The 14416-nt window shown below is 38.5% G+C and overlaps 1 protein-coding gene across 1 annotated transcript in view; it reads right to left on the bottom strand.

Annotated features, from left to right (window-relative positions):
- PROS1 (protein S) overlaps nucleotides 1-14416 on the bottom strand; it is a 43391-nt gene that overhangs the window by 3166 nt on the left and 25809 nt on the right. Inside the window, exons 9-14 of the mRNA XM_063126820.1 lie at nucleotides 7933-8051; nucleotides 7571-7760; nucleotides 6795-6962; nucleotides 5074-5242; nucleotides 3794-3939; nucleotides 1959-2181 (exon numbers count right to left, since the gene is read on the bottom strand). Of these exons, the coding sequence (XP_062982890.1) occupies nucleotides 1959-2181; nucleotides 3794-3939; nucleotides 5074-5242; nucleotides 6795-6962; nucleotides 7571-7760; nucleotides 7933-8051 (1015 nt within the window). The remainder of the gene's footprint in view (nucleotides 1-1958; nucleotides 2182-3793; nucleotides 3940-5073; nucleotides 5243-6794; nucleotides 6963-7570; nucleotides 7761-7932; nucleotides 8052-14416) is intronic.

Here is a 14416-nt window from a genome sequence, read left to right as displayed (position 1 = left end):
AGGCTTAGGTCAGCATCATTGCTATCAGCTGGTCTTGCTCTTCTTGCTTTGTCTTTGTTAACCTTGGAGAAGGCCTTACAAAGTATTTTTCCATTTCCTGAGCACTATTATGACTCACACTTTCACTAGCACTTTCTACGAAGCAAAGTGATTTTGGGGAATTGTAGTAGGTTGAAGCTGGAGTATTTGTCACACACCTTCTTCTATCTAGATCTTTAGAGGGGGAAACTGTTTTAGCTCTTCTTGTTATGACAAACTATGGCCTTGGCAAAAAGAACTTGTATTAAAAACTTGTATTTCTACAGCAACAAGACACCATAGTCTCAGTAGCTTTCACAGATCTGAATGACTGGCAGCTTCAATCTAGGAATTGTGTGTGAGTATATGTTTAAATATGGATACAATCCATAAATGTATATCGGTTTTTTGGATACAAAATCACTTTAACTGAGAGACTAATATTTTGTTTTCTAGTCACTGTAATTAAAAGTACCTTATCAACATGCCCAAAGGCACCAGCAGCCAGACACTGAGGAGCCAGATGTGTCTTTGGCAAATTTAAGAGGCTTTTCTTTGTCAACGATGGAGTGTCACTTGAGCAATAGAGATACTTATACTTCTGGTTGGGAAGATCACATAGTTGAAATGACAGGACAATCCCTATTTGGGAATACAATGTTATCCCTTGCCTGTTGAGGGGGAGACCGAAGCTATGTCCACTGGCACTGCCCCATCCATGCATTGGAATGGAAGTCTGAAGAAGGGAGCCTGCTGATCAGGTTTCTATTGCACAGGAGGAGTCTACATGCATAGAGCAGGCTTCCCTCTTCAGACCTATGCCCCAACACATGGATGGGGATGGGGGAGTGGCCAGAGCCAATTCACACAGCACATAGTTTAAACTATACAATTCACTGCCACAAGGCATAGTGATGGCCATCAATTTGGATTGCTTTAAAGAGGGATTGGACAAATTCATGGAGGATACGGCTATGAATGGCTCCTGGTCCTGATGTCTATATACTACAGTATCAGAGGCAGTATGCCAATGTACACCAGTTGCTGAGGAACATGGGCGGGAGGGTGCTGTTGCACTCTTGTTCTATTTGTGGTTTTCCCATGGTTGGCCATTGTATGATCAGAATGCTCAACTGGAACAGACCCTTCTTATGTTTTTAAAGATGCAGCAGTGAGGGTGGCTGCAAACCTGCTTTTCCTCTCACATGATGTTAATCATATAGGGGGTAATGCCCAAATAGGGTACTGGATATTAGACAGCGAAGAGTGTGAAACCCTTATAATGCGCTAGCCATTACAGCCTATGATATTCAAGGACTACCAAGCTGATTCTACTGAGAGCTGTGAAGACACAAAGCTTAGCAGCAGTGAATGGGAAATAAACAGTTTAACATTTTTTGCTTTGCTGGGAAAGAAGAGAGAATTTTAGCTATTCAGGAATTAGCTGTGATTTTTACATACATTCATGTTTTCAAGGTAGTCCATGAAATCATAATAGCAGATAATCGTTTAAGTGGGTTCTTATAAACATGCTTTGTCTTCCTCATACATTGTCAATTTAACAATAACGGTTTGCAAAAAGGAGCAGATACATGACTTGGGATTGCAATTCTTCAGATTTGCCAGCAGAGGACACTTAAGGTATACTATAAGCTAAGGCTTCATAGGATCACAGAGGGAAAAAAAAGAGAAGAGGAACTGGCAGGGGAAGAGGAAATAGAGGTTCTCCAGGGTCACATCCCAAAATAGACATTTTTAGAGAAACTCTGCTTCTATTAGTGTTAGGCTAATGCAATTTTAACGATTATTGCAATACAAGGTTTCATTAGAAACTGCACAAAATTACTTTAAAAGAAAAGACACAATTGAAAGGGAGGAAGAATTTCTGGATGACTAAACTAAGCTAATCAATTAAATTAATGAAAAGTAACAAGATTTACCAGGAACGCCACCCAAGTAGGTATCAATAGTTCCATTCAGTGCTTTCAGTGCTTGGTCAAGGACGGAGAGCTGACCGATGTAGGTAACCTCGGAATGTGATTCAGATGTAAGTTCAAGCAACTGTTTAGTTACTCTGAGACCCAGCTGCACTCTTCTTGAGGTACACAAGTCCTCTGACTCCAAGCGGGCAACAATGACATTCTCAATAGATACAATGATTTCCTATGGGCCAGGTGCAAAAAAAGAAGAGAAAAAAAGAGGGGATAACCATATTTATTTCATTTCAGAGCCTCAGGAGCACTTCAGTAGAGTGTTTAGTGTTGCAATAACCCACCCTCTGGAATGCTTCACCAACTGTACTCAGACAGGTCCCCACAGTTCTAATGTTTAGATGACTTCTCAAGGCCCATCTCCTTACGCAGGCTTTCCCTGAAGTGTGCTTTAGCCATAAGTAGTCCGTAGCATATGTAGTTTTCTTGCTGTTTAACATTTTGAATTATGTTGCTTTATTGTTATATTTTATTGTTGTTTTTGATAGTACTACATTTCATGAGGAAAGCAGTAAATAAAGTTTAATAATAAAATAATAATATAAAATAATGATGTTTGTACTTTACTTTTCAATCCACAAGAAAGCCCAAAGAAGCTAACCATAGAATACTAAAACAAAAGCAACAATGACACAATATGGGGCAGAGGGAAGAATCTTAACACAAAATGCTATTATTTATTATATTTATTTGTATCCTGCCTTTCCCCCCAATACTGGGACTCAAGGAAGCTTTACAAAATTAAAAACATATACAATTAAAGCATATTATGCTACACTAACCTATCACTAACATTTCAATATCTAAGGAAAAAACAGCAATTCAATTGATATACAATATGCCATTCATAAACACTAAATCAATGCATTTCTACAGTACTAAAACTTAAATAAATAAAAAGGATATAATTAAACACAATACATACCTTAACAAACAAACAAACCCTCTCATTTAAAAACTGACCTCTCAGTACAGGTTAAAACAGAGCCAGAAAAAAGGGAGGCAACCATCCCTACTTCTAGAAATGGCAACTGAAAATGTGACCTACCGGAGGCAACCGCTTTAAGGAGTGGCTATGAATATAGCCCAGCATGGAGTGTGAATACAAGGTGCTGATGACACATTTCTGGGTTGGGAGAAGCTATAGAGATCTATTACGTTTAAGTTTTTAACACATTTTATTTTCACACTAAAGGAATCATTAGTGCCAATATTTTCAAAAGAATTCAAGCTTAGTCTCTTACAAGCCAATGAAAACATGCTATTTCTGATGTGGTAAAACACTTCTGCAGGAACTACCTTACAGCAAGTAGTTTGCTTTAAATTGTTTTCTTTAAAGAATAAAAGCTAGTGTGAGAGGGAGAATCTTTCTTTAGAGAGATTTTCCACAGAGCTCTTTCAAACATGCAGTCCCACATGAGCATTCTGAAGTGGTGTGGTGGAGAAAGGAAAACATACCTTAGAAGATGCCTATTTGAACCAGCTCTAAGTCCACTGCTGTCAAGGGAAAAGGCTAATCCATGCCTTTCAAAATCAAACTAGTCATCCACATGTCTAAACATCTTTAACTACCCTTCAAGTCCTTATATTGCTTTAAGCCTGTGGTGGTGATGGTGGAGATATTGAATTTCAGTCAGATTCAATTTCCATGGCAAAGGTAAAGGCTAAAGTGGTATTCACACTTTTCACTACAAATTATTCCTCACTCATCCTAGGGTGATGATGAATAACTGGCCAGTTCCCTTCCCTATGCAGGCAAGCATGTAGTGGGAGCAAAGGCCTACCGGAACATCGGTTGAGTTGACTATAGATAAAGCAAGAGGCACTGTTCCACCAGAAACCAAGGCAAGCATTACACCAGTGCCTGTGGATGGACGGATGGACATGGTCACATTTATTAACCAATCTTCTGTATTAGTTAGGTTGCTGTCTGTTTGATAAATTGAAAAGCAAGAGAATTAATTTGCACATCACAAAAGAATAACTTCTTTAAAACTTGAAACTATGACCAAATACTAGCACTTCTATAAAGATGCTTTTGGAAGGTTTATAGGCTACCCAGCAAGCTTAGGCACTTTCCCAGATTATTGATAAAGGACATAGTAAGTATCTCCAATGTGCCCTGAAATATTTCTATTTGGTTATTTGCCAAACTGTATGATTGCAATGCTCACAGAAAATCGGTAGCTGTTGATCCATAGCACACCACAAAAAGCTTTTCAATTAATAATCTGGGTAGAGTCAGATCATGACAATAATGTGGGCCTTCTGAATCTGAAGGAAGTGCTCCTTAACATAAATCCAACCATGGTCCATGATGGACTTTGGAAGAAAGGACCAAGTGCACCCAAGAAGATTCTCAGTGGTAGCTTTTAGGTTTTGAAGCTCTTGTTTTGATCATTGTTGTTTGTCTGGTTCTATTTCAGGAGCAATGTCAGATGTTTTTGTTTGTACTGCAGGGGTAAGATTTTTTAGCTAACTATGTTTTATGTTTATTGTGAGAAATTACGACTTTATAATGTTAACGCATTTGATTGTTTGTCATACTCTACCTTGACAGTAAGGAAAAGTGGTATGATGCTCCTAAAATAATCAGGAAATGAGTAAAATTAGGCTGAACCAGGAATGTGCCCAGTGGCCACAAGCAGAGGCAGGGAAATGAGAACATAACTATGCTGATCCACATGGCAAGTAGTCCTAACATGCTACAGCTTAGAAAGAGATCACTTACTATGGAGAGACCATATTTAGAGGCACAATATGGCAACTGCAAGGTGCGCTCTTGCATTTTAGCATGCCATAAACAAAAGTAGGGCTGAGGCCTGGGAAAGTGTTGAAGCTCGTTTGGGGACACTGCCTCTTACTTTGAGAATTTTGGTACTGCATCAAGCTTACATCCTAAACGTTTAGATTGAGAGCATTTCAACAGTTCAACTGAATACAGGGACGACAACCTGCATTGTACGTCAATAACAATGTCATTCTCCACCACCAAGCCCACCCTCAAATTTAGTAATCAGTGCAGCATCAAAATATTGTCAAGGGAAAGAGGGGAAATACTTACTGTAGTTAATATGAAACTTTGCCACTCCAGTGCCAGGATAGTAAGATCCCTTTCCAACACGTATTAAGCAATGTTTGCTTTGTTTCTGCTGAATGATGTCTTTTACACCAGAATTTCCCTGATTCAACAAGTTCCAAGCACGAATACACCCATCCAGACGGGGGTTGATCTGCAGAAGAAGTTGCAGTAGGGATGTGGAACATTGTCAGTCAATGCAGATCAGGTTATTCCACAAGACACCTTATTTCTGGGATACCAAGTGCAGCAACATATGATTCAATATAAGAGCTAAGCTACACATTACAAAAAACATATGCAACTGAGGCCCCAAAACATCTTTTAAAAAGCAAAGTAGCTTAGGGGGAAATGTAAACATGATGTAAAATGCGTTTCTGCATTTAACATGCAGGTTTTTAAAAATGTGCATTGCATCAGCTGGAGGGATGGATAATAAAGAGAATCAGAGCAGACACACAGAAGGAATTGAGTCCTTTCCTCTCTTGCTGAAACCCTGAGGGAAAACCTTCCTCTGAAGCTAGTATTTGCAGTGGAAAGACCCTGTTTTGTTTTGAGTTGTGAATATTCATAAGTGCTCAGGAAATCAGTTTCTTTTTGTGATCTGATGCACAATGGGGGTGGGGGTGGAGTTTCACTCTGGAAGTGGGGATGAAATTGGCAAGGACATTGACAAGGAGGGGATATGGTTATGTTTGTCTAAATAACAGACAAACAATCTTGCACACTTCCACAAGACCCCTGGGGGGTGAGGCTAATAGAAGGCACTCTGTGCCACAGAGGCCATTGATCCCCAAGTGACAGAGATACCACCAATCACCCTACCTGTTCCAGCATGGAAATGTTTCTTTAAGGGAAGGTCTCTAGATACTATGCAATGAATGAGCACCTTGAGAACCCCTAATTTGCTTTTGGGTTGTTTAAGGTGGTTAAAAAGCCACACTGCATGGTTAAAAAGCCATCCTGCAGAAAATGTCCTGGGTTCGGACATCACACTAACCCACAGTTCAACAAACAACCCACAGTTCAACAACAACTCACACTCCACCATTGTGTGTTGGTTAGTGTGTTATGTGAACCCAGCCAATGTCTTTTTACCAAGTGCTTCTCTTGGGATACTTGAAATTAAAGCTGGTTCTTTCAGCTCTTATTTGCAGGTCAAATACAAGTTCAACAGCTGCTCAGGAAAATCCAAAACAAGTTTCAGCACTAAACTGCTAGTGAAAATTCAGCGTCCGCAGATTTCCTTTTTGCAACTCTTGACTGCACTCCCCACCTGTTCCTTCATTGAGAATGGTCTCCATTTTTACTGAAGTGACCACATGTGTCTGCAGTAGTAGATAAAATTTCTACTAAAAACTGATTCTATTCACAGTCTGTACCTTGAATGCCTTTCAAGCTAACAATGTGTTGACTTTCTGTATCTGCTATAATCTGACATCAGAAAGGCCAGATATGTAGATTCGTCTTCAAAAGAATGTCCTGTCTTCTAAGAGTAAAATTAAATAACTAAACTTGAAAATATACAAGAAAAAGATAATTTCTCACTGGCCCCACACATTAAACTAAATTATGCAAAGCCTCATAACAATCTCAGAAACAATGGCCCTAAATGACACTTTTGAAAGGAAAAGAGGGAGCAGGCATTAATTTCAATTGAGAGAAAACACTAATTCATAGGTCACATTCAACATTGAAAATATTACCGGTTTAATGAGAATGCTGTCCACTTTGCGAGGTAGCCCTGCAATAAACACCTTTGTTTCCAGAAAGCCATTGGATGGTTTAAAAAGATTTCTTGGGCTGTTAATATTCATCACTGCTTCTTTTTCAATTTTTACACTGATGCTGTGCTCTAGTTCTTCTACGGCGATCTACATTTAACAGACATATTTATAAATGTTGAGGACAGCCACTAGGGTGATCTGTGTGCAGATATGGTTTTGATTTTCTAGAAGTGATTGGCACAAACAAAAGTGGGTTGGTAAAAACACTATATCCAGCATCTATGGCTGTGTCCAGTAATAGTTGGTGGACTAGATCCATTTGCCTTTGCCCTAGCAAATGGTTGCTTGGTCAGCTTGACAAACCCAGTCAAGAGAGCTGCCTTTCACCTGAATGAAGAATGAATTTCCCTTGCACTGAAATCTCAAATGTGAAACAAAAGCCATATAACACATCTGCCCACTCTCCTAGCAACTAAATTTCAAGCTTTTTTTTTTTACCTCTGTACACCTAAAATAAGCTACTATAGCCTGAACGAATAAGAACTTCCTTGATCCTAGGCTCAGAGCTCCATTAGAGGTCTCTATCTGCAGTATAGAGTCTACACCTTAAATTATTATGTAGGCATCAAAGTATTCTGTGAAAATTAAATGACAAATTGATGCTACTGTTATATAGCTATCAAGTGACTTTAAAAGTGGCTTCTTCGATAAGAATACAATTTTCAGTTCCTAACTCACTGGAAAAAAAGGCTTACCATGCGCCATAAGCCATCATTAATGGCTTTGCCACCGCTTGTTACTTTGGTTCCAAGTTCATTCTTGAACTGAATTTCAATCTTTCCATCACGCAGTGCAAGCAAAAACCATGCTGTGTTGTCAGGGGATTCAGCATACAATATAACACCCTCATTATCGAAAGTCCGGAAGTCGAAGTCTGCAGAAAATCTGGATTGAGAAAGGGGGGGGGGAGTATGACACAGTGTGGAGACTGGATTTGCACATTAAGAATTTTGTTACAGAATGAAATAAAATTAATAATAAGCTACTCAAAAAGCACAATGCAACAGCCACACATAACACTAGGAATGAATGTGCATGTATATTGTTATCTACTTACCTTGTAACCTCTGGCAATCTAAACCTTAAATACAAAACAGGAAGCCCTACAAATTGCTCTCCCAGGTAAAGCAATTCATAATTCGTTTCAAGATATAGAGCAAGACAATTTGGTACCATCTAGAAATAAGAGAAGAAGCATTTTATTATAATTTAATCAAGTGAGGCCACGTTTCTGTTCTTTATCAGATTTAGCAGCTTATTTCTAACCGATAGGATGGTGTCATTGTTTTACTGGGGAGGAACACATCTAAAACCCCATTATTCATACTTTGACATGAAAAGAATGAGATCCTCCACAGGTAAGTAGTTGACATTGACTTTATTACCTCATTAGGTACCTCACCAATCACTATGCAATGGCAATGGGAGGGATCCTCAATGAATGATGGTATCCACACCCAACACTTCTGGACAAACTAGATCTCTACAGCTTGATTAACAAGTGTTGGCTATGAAGACCATCATTCAGTAGCCTCCTCCAAATAAATTAGTTCCACTTAGATTCCCACCATATGGACAATGCAAAATAACATGCACAAGTTATCGTGGTCAGCTGGAATAGCTATAGTAAGAATATGATTTCTTGTAGGATAGATGTATGCAGAGCCCTTCAGAGCCCCAGTGGATACTCATAGAACAACAAGCAGTGGGTTACCCTCTTGATGCCTCAATGCGGGCCAGACATTGGCCTGGTTCAGACAACACACTAAACCATGCTGCTTAACCACAAAATGGTTAAGGGAATTCCCTTAACCATTTTGTGGTTAAGCAGCATGGTTTAGCGTGTTGTCTGAACCAGGCCACTGTGATAGAGTTAAGTGTATCTTTGAGCATCCAATGATTAGAGACACTATACTTACATGAGAACACTGACAGAAAAAAAAACCTGGCTCTATTCTCGCTCCATTAATGTCAAACTCTCGTCAGTGTCAGTGTTGTATGTTAGAGCTGCATCATCCAGAATTTGCAGCACATAACAATCCCAAGGATTTTGTGCTTGGTCAGCAGCAAAAATTTATAATTTTTTAAATTTATGTTTTATTATTATTTTATTAGAATGTAAGCCTGTGCGGCAGGGTCTTGCTGTTTATTGTTTTACTCTGTACAACACCATGTACATTGATGGTGCTATATAAACAAATAAATAAATAATAATAATAATAATAATAATAATAATAATAATAATAATAAAAGGGGAACTTCTCTTCTACACAGATGTTTTGAAAAGAACTGAACCAACTGTTCTATCTCTTTATCAGTATTTGCAACTGCATCACTTTCTTAGCCTGAATCACATTAAGAAGGCAGCCCTAATCCCACTTACTTCTTTTGAATCTTTTATGGTACTTTAAATAAAGTTTTAAATTTAAATAAAAATGCTTTAAATAAAATTACTTTAAATAAAGTTTTGATATCATTTATTTATAAAATCCTGCAAATGTCGCTATTGGATGACAAGCCATCCTATGAGCAGGCATGGGAGACTGACTTAGGTGAGTCTTTGGAATAAGAGGTTTGGCACTGTATTTGGACTTTATTTACATTTTTATCAATCAACACTAATATAATGGAAGCACAAACTAAAGTTTTGAGTAGGTGGTAGATTACTCTTGCAAGGTTCTTCCTAATACATCCAAATCATAATCAATATTGTTGGAAGGTGTGTGGTCACATTGGTTCATACTTTCATCTTTGCTGGGAAAGTTCTACAGTGTATGAGTTGTTGATTATTGCTAGGAATGTCTTCATATTAGACCACTGCTAACTTTTAAAGCAATGGTGCTTCATCTTTTTGAACTAATGATTCTGGATTCCTGCATGAAGATCTTCTTAAACTACTGTATACAGCTGCAAAGTCATGTATATAATGTAATTGGAAATCTCCAAAGCGACATACTAAAGAGCAGATGATTGAGACTATCAGACCACACAATAGTCAATGGTGGGTTAATAGTCAACTCCACGGTTGATTACTGAGGAGGTACTCCCCACATGACATGATTATAATCAACTGTGGTGTGGATTAAGGCCCCTGCCCTCTTCCCCACACAGTCCTCTTGCTGGTATCCCACCAGCCATTGCGAGTTCTGCTGGCTGGATTAGAACAGCAGCTGTCGCTTTTGTCAGTCTAGCCAGGGGACTCAGTAGTCACCGAAAATAACCAACTGTTTGTGCCAAAATAGTCAATGGTGCCCGACACACGACACAATAACAAATGTCTGCTCAAATAATCAACTCTGCACAGTGTTGAAATAATCAACTATGCACAGCCAAATAACCAACTGTGGTGTGAAAAAGTCCCAACAGATGACTCAATAACCCCCCATTGACTATTTAACCAACCGTTGGTTATTGTGTTGTCTGAACCCAGTCTATGATTGGACTCAGACCACACAATAACCAATGGTGGTTTAAATAGTTAATGGTTGGTTATTTAACCCATCATGGGTTATCGTGTTGTGTGAAAGGAGTTTTTTTAACCAAGAGTTGGTTATTTCACTGAAATAATCACCTCAACAAATCAAAGATTTTAAAAAGGGTGATTTCTAGAATGTGAATAGTCATCTATTAACCAGACAATAAATCGTTCAGATGGCAGGAGGCTGAACTCCAGCTTGGTTTCAATACTTTCAACTTAGGATTCACTTTTTAAAATCTTGGGTCCAAATTTTTCACTTACAAAAATTGGCAACTTGTGAAATACTAATTAATAGTGAAGGGATTAATGACAAAGCTTGCTGATTTAATTAGAAATCTGGGAAGAAAGAAGCAAACATTTAAGATACAATGGGGAAAAGATTTTAGAATAACAGTCTTAGAACAAAAATGGAATATTATATGTCGTTCATTTAGAATGCTATCATTAAAACTATTAGTGAGTGAGGCACAATATAAATTATTTCATTGATATTTGGCACCCGCTAGGCTTCCTAAGATATATTCAGTAACATGATGTAAGTGTTAGAAGAGTAAGGTTACTTGTGTGAATATTATTCCTATGTGGTGGGGTTGTCAGACAGCTTATAATTATTGAACACAGGTTATAAGCATTATATTAGAAACAGATGGATAGAACAAGAGGGTTAAGCCCATTATTAATTTAAATTAATTTAATAGAAACAGCAGCAAATATTTGGAAATAATTAATAATCTTTAAACTTTTTGTGGGCCAGAAACTGACAAAAATCACACACACACACACACACACACACACACACACAGCAACACGGTGTTGAAATGTACTGAATTAGCAAAAATGGACAAGTTGACTGATACATAATACATAACGATTAACAATTAACAAATAATTTTGTTAATTAACAATTAACAAATAATTTTGCTGAAAAGGGCTTGTTTCACATGTTATTGGAATATACATTGTGGCATAAAAAACTTGACAAGAACTTATTTCTACAATGTGAACCTTTTGTTTTTGAACTGTACAGATATGTTTTGAAAATTAGAGAAAAGATGAACAAATTCATTATGCCATAAGCTTTCATGGAGTAGAGTCTGATTTGTCAGATACACAAAGTATTACCCTAAGTCGACAGATATATATGTGGGCGGGGGGGGGGGAGTTAGTAAGCAGTGAAGTCAGAATGAAATGAGAAATTCAGAAAATACTGACTATGATAACAGGTATCAGAACCAAAGTGCGTGCTTGGTTATACTACATATTTCTTTTTGAAGAGGTTCATTTCTGGTAATGAATTCTTTCAGGCATTAGACTTGGAACTCATTTCCATGTGCTAGTTGGGACTCTGTGTAGTATTAAGTTAATAAACCTCCGAAGCTGAAATCCTCTAGGGCAATATTTACTTGGAGGATAAATGGCCTACTTGTGGCTTCCATTATCTTTAGGGAATGGAATTACACCCTAGGTTGCCTAATCATTAAATCACAGTTAACTACAACTCACTAGGTCCTCATAAGTATGTTCAAGTACAATAGCAACCTTTGATCTGTGAACTATTTAAGCCCCATTACAGAGAACTGTGTCAAAGCTTGTTTTAAGTGGTAGCTGTCTGAATACACTTCAACATGCCCAGTCTTGCCAGACCAGTATAAAGGAAGCCATTCACAGAGAAATGTTTTCATTGAAATCCTGCATAGGCTCACAGTTTCTCCAGATAAAAATGTATATGTTAAATGCTTTGATCGCATAATATACCTCTTATGAATGTTTAGCTTGTAGTGAGGGAATTACTATGTTATTTTTTTTAAAAAAAGCAGAGTCTCGTGTTAAAGTTAGGGAACAGAGTTACACAAAATACTTGGATGATACAAACTCAAGCTTTGAGCTTTTTCATGATTACGATGATAAAAACAAGAAGATTAGGAGAGGGTTTTTCTTTCTTCCTCAAAAACAGACTTAGACACAGACAATGGGCATTGTTTCCCAAAGTATACACAGTTATTTGTTTTGTCACTCTGTTGTCTCTGGTCAAAAACGATTTTCAGGTTTCTAAAGCGCTACAAAACTTCTGAACAGAGAAGATAGTGGGATATTGCCCAGATCACACACCATGGGCAATGATGGCTCTTGTCATGCCACCTTCTGTTCTTTGAACAAAATGATAGCCTGTCTTCTCCCAGGTAATCAGAAAATGGACAGACACCGCTAATGCTAGTGGAGGAAGAGGAGAACCTCGATTCAGAAAGATTTAAAAAGTTGGGAAGGAGTAGGATAAAACACGTGATAAATAAAGATTTACTTTAAAAAAAGAAAGAAATATGACTAAGCAGCAGAAGAGTATGGGATAAGAGTCATACAAACAGCTCCTGCAACCAAATCCACATTAACCCCCTAAGACCAAACTAGATGAAAGACACCATTCATGCAATTAACAATTGCAAGGGCGGCTATAAAAGAAAAAAAGGAGGTAGTGAATCTTGCCCCCACTGTGGTCCCAACCCAGATCATGCCCTTGTACCTATTTGTATTGGCACAGTCTTCTCTCAAAAGTGGGTCTATCACAGACACACACACACTGGGAAAAATGAAGTACAAAGAGCAGGAGCAGGATTGAAGCTTGAGATTGATAAATAAATGGTCAAGGAACACCTATTTGTGTTGAATGAGTTCAGATCTCCAGGGCCCGATGATCTGCATCCTAGAGTAATAAGGGATCTGGCAAAAGAACTCTCAGAAGTCTATTACCTTTGCAAAATCATGGAAGACGGGTGAAGTGACAGACGACTGAAGGAGGGCTAATGTTGTCCCTATCTTCAAAAAGGAAGAACTTGGGAAGTATAGACCAGTTAGTCTGACATCAACCCCTGGGAAATTTTTGGAGCAGTATATAAAGAAGTCAATCTGTAAGCACCTTGAAAACAATGCAGTGATTACTAGAAACCAGCATGGATTTGTCAAGAACAAATCCTGCCAGACTAATTTGATTTCATTTTTTGATTGGGTAACCTCCCTTGTGGACTAGGGGAAGGCTGTGGACACAATATATCTTGACTTCAGTAAAGCTTTTGACAAAGTGCCCATTCTGATCAGCAAACTAGCTAAAAGTGGGCTACATGGAACAACTATTAGGTGGATTCACAGTTGGCTACAGAATCGGACTCAAAGAGTACTTATCAATGGAACCTTCTCAAACTGGGGAGAGGCAACAAGTGGGGTACCGCAGGGCTCAGTCCTGGGCCCAGTGCTCTTCAACATTTTGATTAATGATTTGGATGAGGAGGTGCAGGGAACGCTTATCAAATTTGCAGATGACACAAAATTGAGAAGGATAGCTAATACCCTGGAAAACAGAAACAAACTTCAAAGTGATCTTGATAGGCTGGAGTGCTGGGCTGAAAACAACAGAATGAAATTTAATAGAGATAAATGCTAAGTTCTAGACTTAGGAAAAAGAAACCAAATGCACAGTTATGAGATGGGGGATACTTGGCTCAGCAATAATACAAGCAAGAAGGATCTTGGAATTGTTGTAGATCATCAGTTGAATATGAGCCAACAGTGTGATGTGGCTGCAAAAAATGCAAATGCTATTTTGGGTTGCATTAATAGAAGTATATCTTCCAAATTGCACGAGGTACTGGTTCCCCTCTATTTGGCACTGGTTAGGCCTCATCTTGAGTATTGCGTCCAGTTCTGGGCACCACACTTCAAAAGGGATGCAGACAAGCTGGAGGAGGTTCAGAGGAGGGCAATGAGGATGATCAGGGGTCTGGAAACAAAGCCCTATGAGGAGAGACTGAAAGCACTCCTCATAGACATTTAGCCTGGAGAAGAGAAGACTGAGGGGAGACATGATAGCTCTCTTCAAGTACTTAAAAGGTTGTTACACAAAGGAGGGCCAGGATCTCTTATCAATCATCCCAGAGTGCAGGACACAGAATAATGAGCTCAAGTTACAGGAAGCCAGATTCCGGCTGGACATCAGGAAAAACTTCCTGACTGTTAGAGCAGTACGACAATGGAACCAATTATCAAGGATGTAGTGGGCTCTCCCACACTAGAA

Source organism: Elgaria multicarinata, chromosome 5 (assembly GCF_023053635.1).
Source record: "Elgaria multicarinata webbii isolate HBS135686 ecotype San Diego chromosome 5, rElgMul1.1.pri, whole genome shotgun sequence".
NCBI lineage: Eukaryota > Metazoa > Chordata > Lepidosauria > Squamata > Anguidae > Elgaria > Elgaria multicarinata.
This window is presented reverse-complemented; position numbering and strand designations above follow the sequence as displayed.